The sequence below is a fragment of the Vicia villosa genome, linkage group LG4, assembly GCF_029867415.1.
Source record: "Vicia villosa cultivar HV-30 ecotype Madison, WI linkage group LG4, Vvil1.0, whole genome shotgun sequence".
NCBI classification, from domain to species: Eukaryota; Viridiplantae; Streptophyta; class Magnoliopsida; order Fabales; family Fabaceae; genus Vicia; species Vicia villosa.
The window spans coordinates 172,722,208-172,734,204 of NC_081183.1; the positions used below are offsets into that span (position 1 = coordinate 172,722,208).

The 11,997-nt window shown below is 34.9% G+C and overlaps 1 protein-coding gene across 1 annotated transcript; it reads left to right on the forward strand.

Annotated features, from left to right (window-relative positions):
* The first annotated feature begins 3,642 nt into the window (after positions 1-3,642).
* LOC131600318 (nudix hydrolase 25-like) lies at positions 3,643-6,479 on the forward strand. Its single transcript, XM_058872501.1, has 6 exons — positions 3,643-3,944; positions 4,710-4,760; positions 4,871-4,963; positions 5,334-5,428; positions 5,547-5,658; positions 5,744-6,479. Exons 1-6 carry the CDS (start codon positions 3,879-3,881, stop codon positions 5,846-5,848), a joined length of 522 nt encoding a protein of 173 aa, XP_058728484.1. The 5' UTR covers positions 3,643-3,878; the 3' UTR covers positions 5,849-6,479.
* The last annotated feature ends 5,518 nt before the right edge of the window (positions 6,480-11,997 follow it).

Consider the following 11,997-nt stretch of genomic DNA (forward strand, 5'->3'; position numbering starts at 1 on the left):
TTAGTTAAAGAATAAGTCAGAAATAAGTTAAAGAAAAACATATACAGTTGGCTACAGTATTATTATTTTTATAACAAAAACCAAGAATAAGAAAGTCAGAAATGTGTATCCATATGGTTTCACTCCTAAAATGACTACACTGGTTTGTCTGGAAGTTAACTTCTAGAAACTATTTCTTGCAGAAAAATCTGCAAGAAGTGTTGAATATTAACAAAAACTTCAGGTATTCTTGCAGGTTTAAGAAAATCAGCTATTTTCTTGGTTGTATCTGCAGATTTCTCTGCAAGAAATTTTAATGTTAGGAAGTGAACTTTTGGGTGCACCCTTTTCCATGAGGAAAGGGGGTTGTCTGGGAGTTAATTTTCAGATATTATTACCTGTGGATTCTCTGCAGGTAAATATGCAAGAAATGTTAATTATTAGTAAGTGGAGTTTGCTACGAAAATTTTTAGGTGTGCATCCGGAAGATTACTTTCGGATGTCGTGAATGAGCATTTTTGGATTTTATAGGATTTGAGAGAAACAAATAAGATTGTATTGAGCAACCCCAAACCAAGAAATTCTTATATAATATAGTATGAGCCATATTAAGATGAAATTGGTTTAAAATTACAATGAGTACTTTTCCACGAGGGAACCATAATGGATTGGTGATCAAAGGACATGGATTGTAACGATGGACATGAGATTTCGATGTGGTGAAGAGGGGTTGACTTGCAAGATTAGCACTCCAACTTTCAAATCAGTATGAGAGTAAAATGAGTGAATGAAGTTTGAATTCAAATTGTATTAAAGAAATGGCATGTTTCCCTTTATACAGTAGGATAATCATAACAACTTGTTAATCTTTTAAGCATGGAATGTGGAGATCCTCTTGATGGATCTTATATTTAGATCAGTTGTACCCTAGACTAGAATAACGTACCTGCACTGTGAGTGATGCGGTGGAAACGTGTTATCTAGGTCGTAGCTATTTGGCCTTCTATCCGGTCCATAATAGTTTCCCCCCAAGCTTTTGCCTATGCTCTGTGGGGGTGAGTGTGAAGAAAATATGTTCATCCTTCTAAATTTGGTTTCGATGACGACAACAGATTATCTTAAGAAGAAAAAGATTGAATCAAGTATCAAGTTTATTTCAAGAATTGGTTTTCAATGCTATTGGAACATAAACAAAGGTACAATGATTAAATCAATTGTTATGGTCATTAGATGCTAAAAGAAAACGTTTAAAAATCATTTTATGCAATATTTTCAAAATGGCAAAAAGTGGCATTGTTAAACTTTGAATTTCACTAAGTCCACATAGGGTTAATCGATTAACCTTTTGGTAAAGGAACCAACTTAATGATTAACCATGTCACTATATGAAGAAAACTTGCATTTTTCAAGAGCATAATTGATTAACCTTTGAAAGGAGACCAAGGATAGTCGATTATCCTTTTCATTTTTCATTATTTTTTGAACGTTAAAACTAAGATAATCGATTACCCTTATGGTGCTAATCAATTAACCTTTGTTTCTTTTGAAAAGTTATCCATACCAATATTGGAAGATTTTGATGTATGCCCAACTCATCAAATGGAATTGCGAAAAGGAGATTATTAAGTGGTTGAGGACTCTAGCTTCAAAATAGTTGAAAAGAAGAAGAAAGTCTACCAAGAAGAATACACACTTATGAAAGGGGATGACCATCATATTTATTACACATCCTCTTATATTTGTTTGGAGAAAGCACTCCTCAATCTGATGAAGATCCCATTTCGGTAAAGGCGTGATATAGGTCGTCCCTACTAGAAAAAGAGGAGATGTTGCCCAACGTCTCTTGATCTACCCAACTAGGTGAAATATCTCCCCTCACTTTTCAAATCATGGTTGGCGCGATCTACACGACAAATGACTCTGTAAAAAAGGGAAACAAAGTGAAATAAGTTGTTCAAAACATAGTCAAACCTAAAGCTAACACTCTTGTCGAAACGCACCAACAACGAAGAGGTTCGTCAAAGATAAAACATGAATAACAAAAACAATAGCATCCTCCAAGTGTGGACCATCATCATCTGGTAAATCATTGTTAACAACAATTTCGTCCACCAGACCTCACAACATATGTTTCCAGAAACCCTAACACGGGAAGCAATAATGGGGAGGAAGAAATACGAACATTACCTTGGAAAAAAGAAAATGGGAAGATTGACAAGCCAGAGAAATGGTGTGAATCAGTCGGAAGATCTACATAAGAAATTAGCAATAATGGAAAAGGAAGAAAAACCCCAAAATCTATAAGTGACGAAAGAAAAAACAATGACAAGTTGGAGAGTTCTTATGAATATCCCCCCACTACAATGAGCCACACCATCTCATGTGTTGGGAAGCGAGAAATATTCCACCAAAGATTATGATCTCCTTGAAAATTAGTTTGAACGCTTAAATGTCCTAAGGCATAAGGGAAATCATTGCTAACAAACTAGGTATGTGCGTCAAGACTTCCCTGAGCAACATCACCCACTCACAAGGAAAGCATTCAACACGCTTGTTCCCAATGCTAGTAAATGCCTAATAAGAATTCTTCACTTATTTCATTCGGCGTCTGATCTAGAAGTGTACACGATAAAACCCTTATCCAACAACGCTAAGATAAGGGCTTGAGGGGCACCTGTTCTTGGTTGTTCACGAGGCTCAAGGCGAGATGCCCAAAGGTGAGATAAAGGAAGCAGGTGCGAGGAACAACTGTTCCCCTAACCTCACCTAAAGCTGGCAACTTCATCCTCTAATGCGTCATCTACAATCCAAATCAATCAAACGGTTGTCTGCTCAACGCATTGCACTCTCCGTGAACAGTTTCAACCGCTCCCACTATATAAAAGGAAAATAATGTCATTCTCAGATAATTTCAATTCCATTTCACTCATACATTTCTCTTTGGTCTCCTACTAACTTGGATGTTTGAGTACTAACCTTACAGGTCCACTATTGCACATCCACATCAAAGATTCATTCATACCATCATACCAAGAGTCCACCTCATCAATTCATCGACAATTTTAATTCTTTAACCTAACAACCTAACAGATTCATTGAATAATCAATATATTTAACCAATATATAATTCAAATATATCAATTATTATTTTATCAACCATTCACCTAAGAAATGAATAAGGTGTATCTTAAAGTCTTATAGGAGTACTTATTATAGTCATAAAAATATTTGAAAACCTTAAAGTCTTGTAGTAATTATTAATGTTGAAATTCTACAATATTCAAAATATGTTGAAAGTCATATAGTAGTAATTTCTATTTTTCTTTACCGACTTACTTACATTAGATCACACACAATCTAAAGACTTACCTAAAAATTTGTGGCCATAAAAATGAAAGTGGTGTATGATACGCGCTGGAGTTGAACCTGAACCTGAAGTTGAAGGAAAGTTTAGTTCACTCAACACACACCTGACTTTCTTTGTTTATTGTACTCACTCTGTACCCACCCACTGAATAAATGATTCTTTCTTTTTTCTTTCTTCTTGGATCTGACTCCATAAATGTAAATAAATAAATAACCTGATGAATATGTACAGAAAGTCAACTCCTAATATGGTGGACCCCACTTAACCAGTTTTGTTGGTTAGTGGAGTATTTGTGGCGTAAAGGTCACAAAACTCCACTCTCCCGTGTCTCTCTATCTCAACAATACTACGTCATATTCTTTTCTTATTATTCTCAAACACCAATTCCTCAACGCACTTTCACATTACAATAATCATCATCATCATACAACATCCATCCACTTGTGTTTCTGTTCTTTCTTCCCAATAATCATTCATTTTCTTCATCTTCATCACCACTCAAAGTTCTTTCTCTCTAAGATTCTAACCACAAATGGAGGATCTTCCACAAGGTTACCGTCCTAACGTTGGTGTCTGTCTCATCAACTCTGATGATCAGGTTTGTGTTCTGTTTTGTTTTTTTAAAGGTAAAATATTATTAATGTAGTTAGTGTGTGTTTGTACTTTATTTTTCTTTCCTAATAATAGGTTATGTTGTTTGTTGATTTTTGGTTCTTTGAAGGTGAAAATTTAAGTTAGTTTTTGTTAATTTTTGTACTATTTGGGTGGTTTTCTATTTTGGGATATTAATTAATTGGTCTGTTTTGGTTCAGTGGATGATGCTAAATTGGTACTAGTAATTCTTTTTGGTTTTCTGTTTTTGTATAATGTAGACTATAGTGGTTAATAGATCCTAATTTAACTGGCTTAAAGTAGGAATCCACTTCAATATATAAGTAACCTTTTAAAATAAGCTCTAATGTTAATTTTTTTTAAAAGCAAAGTGTTTTCCTGGTCCAGATTTGGATATTTTGTGTGTATAAGGTTTTAAAAAGCTGTCCGCGGCATGGCCGTGACAAAAACGATATTGTTATTAATCTTTTTTACGTTAAAGAATAAATTGTGGTTTATTCACACAACGACAACTGGAATTAGTGTCGCAACACCTATACTAACCGAAATCGTGAAAGCCTTTATGCGACTGCGAAAGTTATTTAAAACCTTTGTGTATAATAATATGTTTAGCAGAAATATTCTATGATTTGTTCAACACCTATATGTTCTGTAAATTTTTATTGTTCTATGAAATTGAGAGGAAGATGGTTTAATAGTAAATCTTTTGTATGAGGAAGAGGAATCATGATTTGAATTTTGTTTTTTCCAGATATTTGTGGCTTCTAGATTGAATGTTCCAGGAGCATGGCAAATGCCTCAGGTGACTTCATATTATTTACTATATATATGCTTAACATGTATTTAAACTGTAAAGTCTCTTATGGTGTTAAAATTTTCTGCTAAAGTTGGTTGTACTTTTGGAGTTCTCAGGGTGGCATTGAAGACGGTGAAGAACCCAAATCTGCTGCGATTAGAGAACTTCGAGAAGAAACTGGAATAGTATCTGCCGAGATAATCGCCGAGGTTCGTGCAAAACCTTTTCTTTTCTGTATTTAGTTTCTTCTGCAAGAACAACAGTTGTGAATTGTGAATTGTGATACATATGTTTAAACTCTTTTGAGTATAGATCAATGACAGAGCCGATTTTGAGGGCGTGCAAGGCGGGCTATCGCACAGATCCAAAATTTGACACGTTTAAAGTGTGGTTAAAAAATGTCTCATAAAATATTTGTCACAATTAAACCATGACAAAATAGAGTCTTTATTTGAATTGCTACACTTAAATCATAGTTAACCTATACTGGCCTCCGAAAACTTAATGACATCTTCCAAAATTCACTAAGCAGATGTTAAGCTCTGCGAATGTTTGACAGAGTTTTTTCGGGCATTACAGGTTGATAAATGGTTGACATATGACTTCCCTCCTGCTGTGAAGGCTAAGGTCAATCGTCTCTGGGGAGGCGAATGGCACGGACAGGCACAGAAATGGTGTGAATTTTATTTTCATTTCATTTGCTTCACACTTTCATTCACAATCATTGCTGTATTTCCATTTCAGTTCGGTCATTTCAGTTGTTTTTCCGCTTCTGATTGCGAATATTTATAGGTTCCTCATGAAATTTACAAAAGATGAAGGCGAAATCAACTTAGCTACCGGTGAAGCAGACCCGGAATTCGCAGAGTGGAAATGGGCAAACCCTGAAGATGTTATTGAGCAGGTTAGTTACGAAAACATGACTCGTAATGAGTATTTTGTTTTTCTTCATTTCAAAGACTAATCGCCAGGCTAATAACCGATTACAGGCTGTGGACTATAAGAGACCAACCTATGAAGAAGTTGTAAAAACCTTCAAGCCTTACTTTCAAGGAAATGCAAAATCAGCGAAATGTAAATCGACAAAGTGGTGAATTTCATGAGTGTGAATTCTAGTTTAATCCATTTTCTTATCTAATTTTACTTGGATTTGGATTTGCTCCAATAACAAATTTCACGCAGTTAACACATCGATGGCCCGTCTGATCTCGATCCAACTGTCATTGATGTGCTGACTACATGAAAGCACGTGAATTTATAACCGCTGCAAATTCAAATTCATTTCACTTATGAGGTTGGATATAACACTCAGCTATTTGTAAATCGATAGTAGTTAGAACTTGCCTTGTAACAATAAGATGTGTGCAAATGCCATTTTTATTTTCTAAACATGGATGTGATGTGAGGATAATTGTGAATGTGCATAGATTTGTTTAGTAAAGTTGAAAGAACCATGCTGCATAATAGTGAATGACTTGGTGCCTAAGTAGAAAGGAACAATTTTGTTGATGACTTTGTGTCTAAGTTAAAGGAACAATTTTGTTGATGACTTTGTGTCCCAAGTAAAAGGAGCAATTTTACAAGAAAGATTGAGTGTGTCCAAAAGCCTCTTAATAGAATCTTTGAAAAGACATTATGTTTGAGAAATTTCAACCCTTTGTCATATGCTGCTTTTATGATGTTGAAAATATGAAACTTAATATTACTTTAGAATAAGTTTCTTCATGACATTGCTGCAAAGAACTTAGATTTGAATTATTTATTTGCTTTGTACATTTGTATTGTCAAATATACAATTAAGGTTAGGGAATCAATTGAGCTGTTAATTAAATATACAAATAAAAATAAAAATATTTATTTTATTTTACGTTGTTTACATATATAATATTTTTTAATAAAGACAAATTATCGAATAAAAAAACAAAAACAAAAGATATCTCATCAAACACCTAGCAAAAACAACGGTCAGACATGTACAACCATGAACGGAGCTATAGTCCAGTGAGTCCGGACTCAACCCCCCCTTTCGTTGGATACTCCACATACTAATAGTTGATTTTTAGACAACATTAGGGGCAAAATTAGTAATTTTTAGATAAAATTAAAGGCAAAATTAATAAAAACTGGGTGTAAAATTTTTGGGCAAAATCAAGGGCAAAATTTTAAAACAAAATCAAAGACAAAATTAGTAGAAATAAGGTGTAAAATTAATAGAAACAAAGTGTCAAATTTTTGCCCAGGCTTCCTAAAATTTCTGGCTCCGCCACTATGTACTACCTATTTTTCAAAAAACTTTCAAAATCACATATAGAAATTGAATTCCACCTAGTATCATAATAAGAAACAACATGCATTGATTAGTCTATCTGCACATACATTTTTCTATTTGAAAATGTGAGATATTTTTAATCTTGTTCCACGAGGGAATAAGAATGTGAGATGGATCAGTGTGATTGGACTTTTGATGTGGTGCGATGAGTTTTCTAGTACGGAGGCACAAAAGTGCACCTACAAGGTTAGCACTCTAACGCCAAGTCAGTGAGAGAATGAGAAATGGCGAGTAATAGAAATGAATTTGAATTACTTGTAAAATAGTGCGCTTCTCTCTTTAGCTAGCAAATATGGTTATAATCGCTTCGCATGAAATGCGACATGACATGTTGGGGACTGTCTTATTGATCTGAACTGTGTGTCATGAGCTAGAGAGTGGAATGGTATGCGTTCTGGGGAATGAAGGTCCTTTTTTCTTGCGTGTGGTTCCCAATATTGTTTTCTCTTAGTCTCAGGTTTCTCTTATTGGGCTTTTAGGGAGGACCAAAATAATTTCCCCCAAGCCCTTTGCCCTGCCTTGCAAATGAAATATTTTCTCGTGCATGCTTTGGGATCACTGAAGTTTAGGTCGAGTGAAGGGTAGTGGCAAAACACTACTAGCGTTGGGAACTGTATATTAAATGCATTTCCTATGTCATATGTCTTTTCGTTAAGGAACCCTTGACACGTGACCCCTCGCATGCCATCAATGATGATCTTTTGATCCTAGGATACTTGAGTATCTTGGACGACTTTAGAAGAGATTTGAATTATTGGTACTGCTTTATTCTCTACTGATTGTAAGAAATTGCGTTTCCATATGTTGGAAGTACCCATAAAATCTTCTTTGCTTATTTTTCCCTACTCTTTCATCATTTGAAGTTCTTAGGTGTTATTATTTTCCTTCGTTTTGTTTTTTATCACCATTATAGCTATTGGACTCCTAGCTTTGCTTTCACATTCACTCGTATCGCAATTTTTCCTTTGATGTTTTACCTTGGTTTCATTGTTTTAAAGGTAACATTCATCTCTTTGTCATCTTATTCCTTAGTTGAGGTTTCTCATCTTGCTTTGCCCATTTCAGTGTCTTTTGTGTATGATTTCTTAATATGGAGGTTGCACTCATCATGCATTAGAAAACAAAGAAGGATAACCTATTTCTCTAGGTGGACCCAAAGATTTTGAAGACTACTTATACTTTTTCTTACAAAGGCGACCTCGAGCGTGCCTTTCGTAACATGGGACCTACCTCTAACCAAGGGATGTTGACTCCAAACAAGGATAAGAGGATATATAGTAAATATCACGAGTGTGTCACCCCTTTATGAATGTTTATTCTCCATCTTGGGTTTCTGCTTCATGTTCAATGATTTTAAGGTTGGTGTTTGGAATCATTTGATGAATGCTCTCTCACACACGAACCTAGTGGGATAGGCGTTTCTCAAGGCTTTCCAGCATTTGTGGGGGGGGGGGTGTCAACGTTTCTATTTTTATTTCATTTCCAAGACTCAACATAGCACGACAAACCACACACATCACAATGCCTTGATTTTTTGAAATGTGTTACCTATTTTTTGTTTTATGTTTGATTACTCATTTCTTTAATTGTATAGTTTGAGAGAAGTCTATAAGGCGACTGTGTCACAAAAAAAAGGCTTAAAAGTCTTCTCTTTAGGTTTGCATTCTAAGGCGGCCAAAATTCCAGTGTTAACTTGCCTCTTGGGCGATGAGAATTTCTATATAAGGATCCCACATTTTATAGCCTCGTAGGTGGCGAGAATTCCTCCACGAGGATACAACATTTAATAGCATTGTGGCAGAGAGGGTTCCTCCACGAGGATCCAACATGTAATAGCCTCATGGGTGACAATTACTCCATGAGGATACAACAAAATTCATTGCCTCTTGGGACGCCAATTATACTTGATAAAAAATTACATTGAAGACAACCCTTATTATGTAGGATTTAAGGCATTTGGTTGAGTTTAAGGCTATATCACATAGGATTATGAGAAACTCTTTGTATGAATTTTTTGGTGAAGACTCGATCCCCTCCTCAATTATAGGATTGAGGTATTTATGGAAGACTTGCTGGGTGTAAGCGAATTAGAAAAATCTAATTAAACTGACAATCTAAACCAAACCAAACCGAAATAAAACCGATTGTTATTGGTTTGGTTCTAAAACCGAATCAAACCAATAAAAACCAATATGGGTTGGTTCGGTTCTCGGTTTTAATTTTTTAAGAACCTCCAAATCAATGAACCGAACCAATTGAAATGATGACACTCTAAATATTTTATTCCATCCATAATTAAGCTCAAATTTGTTATCGGTCCAACCATTATACATCTTTGTTTACACTTCCTTTCAGCAAAACACGTAGCTAGAACCAAACTCTAAAGTATAGAAAGTAGAAATCATAAGTCATAAAAAACATGTTTTCATTGAACTGCTGCTCTGGCTGCCCGCAACCATTGTTCCTCATGTTTAAGTTTTCTTCGTTAATTTTTTTTTACCGTTTTTTTCCTCTTCTTTAACAAAATTCTTTCTAGTCTTGTTACAATAATTTTCATGTGTGTTTGAGGTGTGAAACATGTTAAATGATGTGTGTTTTGCTGTGTTCTATTTTTTCAGCTTTGAAATCTCTCTCCAACATTTTGATGTCAAGTGTTAATTTTTATATTTCATAGTGAATTTATTTCATGATGCAATAGAAATCATGCCACTCTTTCCTATGAATTAAGAGTAACTTTTAATTTGTTTGAAAAAATAGAATATGAAATGTATTATTTTAAAAAATAGTAGCATAAAATACACCAAAAAAACATGATAGTGGAGAATATACTAATGAATATATTATTTTTAAAAATAAATATTGTAAATCGATCATCCAAACCAAACCATAAACTAGTGAATGGATTGTCTCAAACAAACCAAACCATAAACTAGTGAATGAATATATTATTTCTAAAACTCAATGAACTATTGCAGTACACAATATAAAGATAATTAATGTAAAACATATCTAATTAAAAGTGAATATGATTATTTGAATATTCACCTCACATATATAATATAATTGATTTAAAAATATTAAAAAATATCATGTTTCATATTTAAATTTAATATAATAAATATAATACTATAAATATTTTGAACTATATCTAAATTAAAATAAAATATATTAATAGAAAAATAAAATACAAATAAAAAGATTATTCTTATTTTTTAATTTTTCAAATATATTTTGAAAATAAATTTAACTAGCAAGTTTTTTTTCTTCGTTTTTTCATTTATAAAACAGTTCAAAAATAAATATAAAATTAAAAAAATTAAAGTAGCAAACATATTTTTTTCTTTAAAATATTTTTTCTTAATTAATTTACAAAATAATTTTTAGAAATAAAAAACCAAAATTCGCTCAAACTAGCATTAAAAGTGTGAATTTCTCAATCCACCCCATGAATCTCTTAGCTACCACGCAAAATTCCTATTTAGCCTCCAGCTTCCGTAGATGTACTTTCGAAAACACTCTGATTTTAGAAAAAAATGTTTCCTTCTGTAGATGCATCTACGAAATGTAGTTCCATAGGTACATCTACGGAACAATCTGCTAAAATTTCAAATTATGTTCATTTCACTCCAAAACTCAATTTTAGTTACAATAATATTTTAAATTATAAATGTAAAACTAAAGAAACATATTTTAAATACAATACTAGGTAATTAAACAAAATACATCGTATAAATAATGTCGGTCATAATGTCGAATACATCATCAAAATAACATAAGTAACATACATACATACATCATTAAAGAAAATACAAACATAAAAATAGACCATAGACACTACTACTGTGTGTGTCGGACATCATCCTGATGCTCTCCACCACGGCCTCCGCTCCACGTCCACCACGGCCTCTCCTGACTCTGCCTCTAGTGTCAAGTGCCCCCACTAGTCCTGGCACGATTTCTACGGTATAGAAATGCCTTATGTGCCGACCTAATCATAGTATCCACCACACGCCTCTGCGCTGGCTCCTAGTCCCGTGTCAGCTATCTCACGATACCGATGAAGGAGATCGTGAGTGTGGTCCATCTCAGTCTGATGAGCCTGCAGAATCTCCTCGCGGACTGGTTTGTGTGAATCTCCAGGTGCATTGGGCATCATCTACGGGTGTTACACCCTGTAGTACCAGGTGATGTACCCCTCAACGCAGCTCCAGTTGCTCTCTACTCTCGCCGCCCGAGCCTCCTCAGGAACCATGTGATGCTCCTAGTCTGCAAAGACCTAATCTAATTGCCTACGGGTCATGGTGATAGGAGCAGAGACTATAGGGTCGCGAGGTATCGTTTGTGCAAAGCCAAACTGACGCATGACGCGCTCCGGAAGATACCGTATAATAATGGTCGAGTTGGCGGCCAAACATCAAGAATACAGTGATATCTCATCAAAGGGAACCGTCTCCCGGTGCTGTAGTATCCAAGCCTGAAAAAAAAAACGATTATTTTAATTTACTATCACAAATATATAATAAGTAAAAGAGGATAAGATTGTTACCACTAAAAGGGTACATCTGCCTGCCATCGATCTTGTCTTCCACAGACATCCCTATCACAGTCTGTATTAACTGTACGCCAGTATAGCCGCTCCCTAGCTATACTCATGGATACGTGCTATATCTGACAAGTACCTCAGATAGACGACGTCTGTGTACGTCGAGCTCGTGTCCACAAGAGCTGAGTGCCTATTAAATATAGGACGTAACATCTCAACTAGAACAGGCGTAGAGACCCCCTCAACTGGGACAAATGTAGAAGGCCCGGCTGGAGCGGTTGTATTAGGTGGAATAATAGCTCCATCAATCACCTGAGATAATACACGCGTCCATTCACGCCGCATAGATGCACACTGTGCAGTCCTTCCAT

What these genes read in the sequence shown, in the direction of transcription:
- LOC131600318 (XM_058872501.1), top strand. Translation starts at nt 3,879, where the DNA reads ATGGAGGATCTTCCACAAGGTTACCGTCCTAACGTTGGTGTCTGTCTC. An exon ending in TCATCAACTCTGATGATCAG is followed by an intron (nt 3,945 to 4,709) that starts GTTTGTGTTCTG and finishes TGTTTTTTCCAG; the next exon opens with ATATTTGTGGCTTCTAGATT. An exon ending in CTGCCGAGATAATCGCCGAG is followed by an intron (nt 4,964 to 5,333) that starts GTTCGTGCAAAA and finishes CGGGCATTACAG; the next exon opens with GTTGATAAATGGTTGACATA.